Raw genomic sequence first — 6,000 nt, 5'->3', positions numbered from 1 at the left:
TGCAAGACAGCCAAGTGGGAACACTTGTACTGATGCCCGGGGTTAACAGCAAAAGTCATTTCTCCTCTCTTGTGTTCCACTACTGAATATTGTGGTGCAATTGCAATTCACACTTAACAAGCAAACACAGCACATACTCTAACTCTTATCCTTGGAACATCCAGATGCCATTAAACAAATACAAAGGACCCCTTATAAGGTAGTCATTCTGGAGCATAAAGCCACAGAATTAAGAGAATTACTGTATGCAGATGTATATGAAATAATTGTACAAGGTGGTGTGGATACATCTTGATGCCATTGCGATGGAAGGCATTTGTATTACCCTTACTTCTCCGAATAAATTCAGATGACAGCTCCATTTCATTTCTTCATTCAGTTTGGAGGCCAGATGGCATTAGAATCATTTACTTCACCTTGTTGTGTTTAATTACTACAATCAACACACTATTTTCCAAATTAATCATAACAAAGTAATTTCATTAGTAACACAGCAGGCTGTTGAATTATTAGCATCATAACAGTTTGCAAACAATTAAACTTTATTTGAACCTTAAAAATTTGCAGCGTGGAACATTATTGTAAGATCTAATGGCAGTATAGTACAAATCTAGTACAAAGCAAATAATCAAGCAAAATGCTGCATAAAATATGACTTACAAAATAGCTCTCTTAGTATTCAGAGGAACGCAAAGGAAATATAAGTAAACAGAACAAAGCAATTAGCATATTTTGCAACGTTCTGTTCTATTGGAGTCACATTAACAAGGACATTCTCCCATCCTAAAAAAGGTTATGGTATTTGTCAAGATTTCAAAGCAAACATTTCATTCCATTTATTTTGCTGGTTTATTCCAAGGCATGTCTGGTTAAAAGGTGGGAATATATCACCTTCAGAATATCTTCATTTTTAATGTGCATGTGTGTTTGCTAACATATCACTTTGTACTATGTAAGAAAAAGGTTATGAAAATAATAAAACTGCTGCTGTCTATATAGTCCTATCAACAGGAAATATTGCTTGAAAGGTCTGTCATTCATCAGTTGGCTAAGGACTCCCTCTCCTGGATTTACATGAAAAGGGGAAGGGAGTCCTCCAAATATTTTAAGCTGCAAAAGATTCATCTGAGCATGACAACCGTCGTGGGGGATGGGTTTCCAGGTAGTCCACCATGCTGTGAAAGTCTACTGCCATCTACTGACAAACCTTCATACTACAGAAAGCTCTTTTTTCTCTTCATATATTAACATCTTTAAAGCAACGCCACAGTGCCAGCTAGCAGTGATGTAATGGTTGCAAGCAGTCATTGCATCTCAGTGATTTAGATCAGACTTCTAGGCATCAGAGGACGTTAAGCTAGCAATGAAAATCTTTGTCCACAAAAGGGCAAATAAAATAAAATAAAATAAAAATATTTAAATAAAAATCTATCAAACTTAAAGTTTTTAAAAAATGCTTTTAAAAAAAAGGTAAAACAAACTAAATCCTTCATACTACAAATGAGGAGATACAGATTTGAAATCTTCCCCATGAAAAAGAAAGGGGAGGTATCTCAATTTTTACAGATTTGTTTTCAGTGGTAGAGAATGCCCTTCAGTGAATTTTAGTAAATATTTATTTGTTCAAAAGTTTTCTGCCAGAATTATATTCACAGCAGATGTAAATAAACTGGATGTAAAGTTGGGGGGGGGGAGGGGTGAAAAGTGGTGTGTGTGTGTGTCCTCCACCTCCCAAACACCCTTTCTCAAAAAAGGGGGTTCTATATGTTATCAGTTACAACATGGAAAACAATTAACGATCCCAAATGCTGTTTTCCTAGATTGTCTGTGGTTTGAATGTAAGTATATCCTACTCCACAAAGTTGGAAACAACCATTTCTAGATAAAATCTTCACTGGCTATCTAGCGTGCTCTTAATATTAGGGGGAAAATGTAGCACCCTATAAATGTATACTATACTATAAATGTATACATGCATATGTGTATACTATATCCTCAACTGTGGCACTGCAACGCCTAGATATACTTATTCAAAAATAAAATGTTCAAATCCATGTGACTTCTTGTAAAGCAGCTTTACAGACTACTAAAAGCCCTAGTCAGAGATTATGTCGGATGCATGTTCAGAGGTCTATACACATGTGTGCATATTGGCATGAATGACTGTACAAGTGTTTGTTTTAAAAACTAATCCTTGGTGCAGACCTTCTCAAATGCAAGGTACATATAGGAAATGGACGACTGTGTGTGCAAACATGTGGACAATTGTATGTGTTTACAGATTTGTATGTGTGTACGTGCATTGGACATAATGTGTGAATAGGGCTCAAGACAAAGTCAAATTTATCAAGTAGTCAGAGTTGAAGTCAATGGAATATTCTGGAGCAAACAGCAAGCAGCCCTTAGTCTGGTTTCCACCAATCTCTTTTGAAAATGGAAATTGTATTGTTTTGAAAAGTTCTACTCTGAACTTGCAATGCAACTTGCAATTCTGTGCTTAATAACTATCTCAATGACAACAGTAACATTCATACTGCTATATCTATATAAAATTCAACATTCATTGTCCAAAGGCCAGAGCAATTCTAGCTGCTATTTTTCCACACTAAAGTGTATATACTGCATCATGTACTTCATACAATGCAGTCTTCCATTTCAGCAACACCTGATGGATGCACAATATTGTACCAACTTGCATGAATCTATGTTATGGGAGAACTACTTTTGCAATTAGAGGATGCATTGCACAAATACCAAAATCTTTGTCACAGTAAAGTAAGTTGCAAATATATAACTGTAATAGAAAATGCCTCAACATGCAGGAATTTATCAGGAATTCCTATAAAGTGCAACGTAAAGCAACATTAAAAACATCAGCTGACATCCAGACTAAATTACTCAGTAGTAGTTTCACTGAAATCCACTGAAAGAGGATTACTCATAAATAATTTAGTCTGAATATCAACCAGCTATCCCATTATTTCGCATAAAAAGTGAATTGTTACAACAATGTTATTGAATGCCAAGTGTTTAAATTACTATCTGAATCTACTTAAGCATAAGGAAGTACCGTAAAATAAAATGAATCATTAGAAAGAAGCCAGAGAAAATTCAGCAAGGCAAGATCTATTCCTGTGTAGCGATGTGCACAAACCGGTTCGGAGGTCCAGCTGGTTTGGTGGCGGGTGTGTGTGTTTACCTTTAAGAAGCAGGGAGGGTATGCTTGCTGTCCGCCCCCTCCCCGCCCACAAGTTTCCCCTGCTGGTGCTGTCTGCAAAATCACTGGCTTGGGGTGGCAGTGTACCCTCTTGCTGCCCCAGTCAGCATCAGACCGGAAGTGGCTGGTCCGCATGCTCACGTGTACTGGTCACTTCCAGTCTGATGCAGACCGGGGCAGCAAGAGGGTAGGCTGCTGCCCCACGCCAGCAATTTTGCAGACTGTGCCGGCAGGGGAAATGCAGCGGGGAGAGTAAGAGCACCCTCCCTGCTCCTCAAAGGTCACCCACCCACCCCTGCCGAACCAGCCCGGTGCTGGTTTGTGCACCTCCCTATTCCTGTGCTCACCAATTCCAACAGAAGCTCAACCCATGAGGAATGTCTCCTGTTACTCTTTGCTGAAATGAATGTGAGAAGCTCCCAGTCTTTTGTGCATCTCCCTCCCATTCATTTCATCTGGTTCTGCCCAAGACACATTTCTGGAGCCAGTTTTACAGAAGTACCATCAATGCCTGAACTCAACGTTTTCTTAGTAACTCCACTGCCAAATGATAGAAGTTCTAGGATAAGTAGAGAAAGATTACTGTATAATATTTTAGGGTTCGCACTGTTACTAAAATCTAGGCATCTGTAAGCTTGTATTCTCAGTGCTGACATCTGTTTGGAAACTGCAGCTTTATGACAGTCTTCAGATAATACAATATAATGGGGTTGATACACGCATACTTCCATGGAACTCCTGCTTGACAGTCTGCATCTGTTTCGTAGACTATGCCTAGAAGAGAGTGAAGTCCACAGTTATGTATAAGAAAATAAGCTGCATCACTTCAAAAACAAAAACAAAAAAGTAACCCTACAGTACTCAACTCTATAGGATTAGTGTTCTCTATGTATGCAGTTAAATGTACAAATATACACAAACCAACCAACTAGAGGTTTATTTCTATGAAGCAGAATTACAAACTTCGACCAACCAATCAAACCATAAGAGGACTCAATAAGTATGCTGTCTTTGTTTCCATCAATTTCCTCCAGTATCCGAGCCACAATGGAAATCCCTTTAATCCATTGTGTTGTTTTACCGACTAATAACCAATGATGGCAACCTGGGGACCTACCTACAAGGCTACTAGGACAACTGGTGGATCTTATCCCACCATTTGAGAACAACATCCTTGCATTGCTGACTATGTAAACAAGTCCAGTTAAGCAGCATGCCACATCATGTTGTTTATCTGCTGGAAACCATCTAAAGCATTCATAAAAAAAAATAAAAATCTGGATACATAGGACTGCAGCTACATAATTGTCAAGCTGGGGTACATACTGAATGAGGCTATAAAAAAAGCTTTCAATAAGTACAACTGCAGTAAGTGACCATTACCTAAAATAACTAGCAAGGAAAGTACACACAGGAAAATTCGTTTATCAGGTTAAAAATTGGTACAGTATTTTATATCTATACCCAAGAGACAAGCAGAAAAACAAAAGGAATAAAGATAATCATTTTCAAGGCTAATTGATTTCAATTGGATTATTAAGCACTGATTAAATCTCTTCCACTGGAATCAATTGGACTTAAAATTACTCAACTTTTAGTGGGTCGTGCCCAGAATGTGCCTAAAAAGTAGTTTCAGGGTGGCACAGACATAACATAGTTTGAGCAATGAGGGCTGCTCTGAAAGCATACCCACTTAATTTTTTTCAAATAAACCATTGTAACTCCTGCTTGAGCTCAGGAAAAATCAATTCGGCAAGTGTGCAGCAGAGGCCAGCTGTGTACAGCACTTAATTGGCTAGTGTCTGTGATGTCAGTAGTGTCTGTGATGCCCATCCTCTTTCCTCAGCCCCATCCCTGAAACAGTTTTTCAACTAATAACAATAAGCCCGTAAAAGATTTTTTTTAAGGGTACATGTGGTGCTTTAACAAAGACAGATGGTCTGTATGAATCCTGAGGACTGTAGGCTTGTCATTTACATTGTGAAAGTGAGAGAAAGTTGGGTTCACCCCCCAAATCTGCTGTCACTTCCATTGTAATGTTACAGCCATATGTATCCTCAGAACACTGAATATGAAACATATTTGTTCCCAAGGAGGACCAGATGCATCACAGAATATACATTCCTTTTTTTAAAAAATGCTTATTTTAATTCATATTAAACTACAGATTTGATTTTTTACTTGCTTTGTTAACAGAACCCCTGCAAAGATTCCAGGAAAAGAAATCTGTATGAAACAGAGACCTCTTGGTAACATATAAGCCATTACAGAAGATTGAATTAAAATGTACTTACCCGGGCCTCTGGAATATCATACATCTCCATTATGTAGGCTTTAGGCACCAAGCCAATGGTTCCTTTCATTTCTCCTACCCACCAGCCAAATCTATTGTACTCCTAATTGAAAACAATATGCAATATTAACCTTTAGTCTGATATAAATGCAATAGAGTTTTCCATGCAACTCCTTAAGTTTCCTCCTTATATACAGTTACAAGAGCATGAACTGAAAATTAAAACATTAAAGAGTTGTGTGTGTGTGTGTTTCTGAAGCACGTGAAATGCAGTTAGGCAAAGCAGGAAAATACATTTTAAAAGATCTGTTACTATGTCAAGGGAAAAGGAGAAGGAAACCCTCCCCCACTACCAATTGTTGCCTAGAACAAGCCCAAGATCACCCAATGAGCAGAAAAGAAATATAATTATAGAATAACTTCTATTGCAAATATATATTTAACCAGAATATTCATCCTAATAGAAATCCTGTGTCTGTTTAAGTGTATT

General features: G+C 37.9%; 1 protein-coding gene across 1 annotated transcript in view; it reads right to left on the bottom strand.

The window, feature by feature from the left end:
- Window positions 1-524: 524 nt before the first annotated feature.
- The window catches only part of SKAP2 (src kinase associated phosphoprotein 2), a 170,659-nt gene continuing 165,183 nt past the window's right edge, over window positions 525-6,000 (bottom strand). The window contains exons 12-13 of the mRNA XM_053263889.1: window positions 5,512-5,613; window positions 525-3,991 (exon numbers count right to left, since the gene is read on the bottom strand). Of these exons, the coding sequence (XP_053119864.1) occupies window positions 3,986-3,991; window positions 5,512-5,613 (108 nt within the window). The 3' untranslated portion in view covers window positions 525-3,985. The remainder of the gene's footprint in view (window positions 3,992-5,511; window positions 5,614-6,000) is intronic.

The sequence above is a fragment of the Hemicordylus capensis genome, chromosome 6, assembly GCF_027244095.1.
Source record: "Hemicordylus capensis ecotype Gifberg chromosome 6, rHemCap1.1.pri, whole genome shotgun sequence".
Lineage (NCBI taxonomy): Eukaryota > Metazoa > Chordata > Lepidosauria > Squamata > Cordylidae > Hemicordylus > Hemicordylus capensis.
This window is presented reverse-complemented; position numbering and strand designations above follow the sequence as displayed.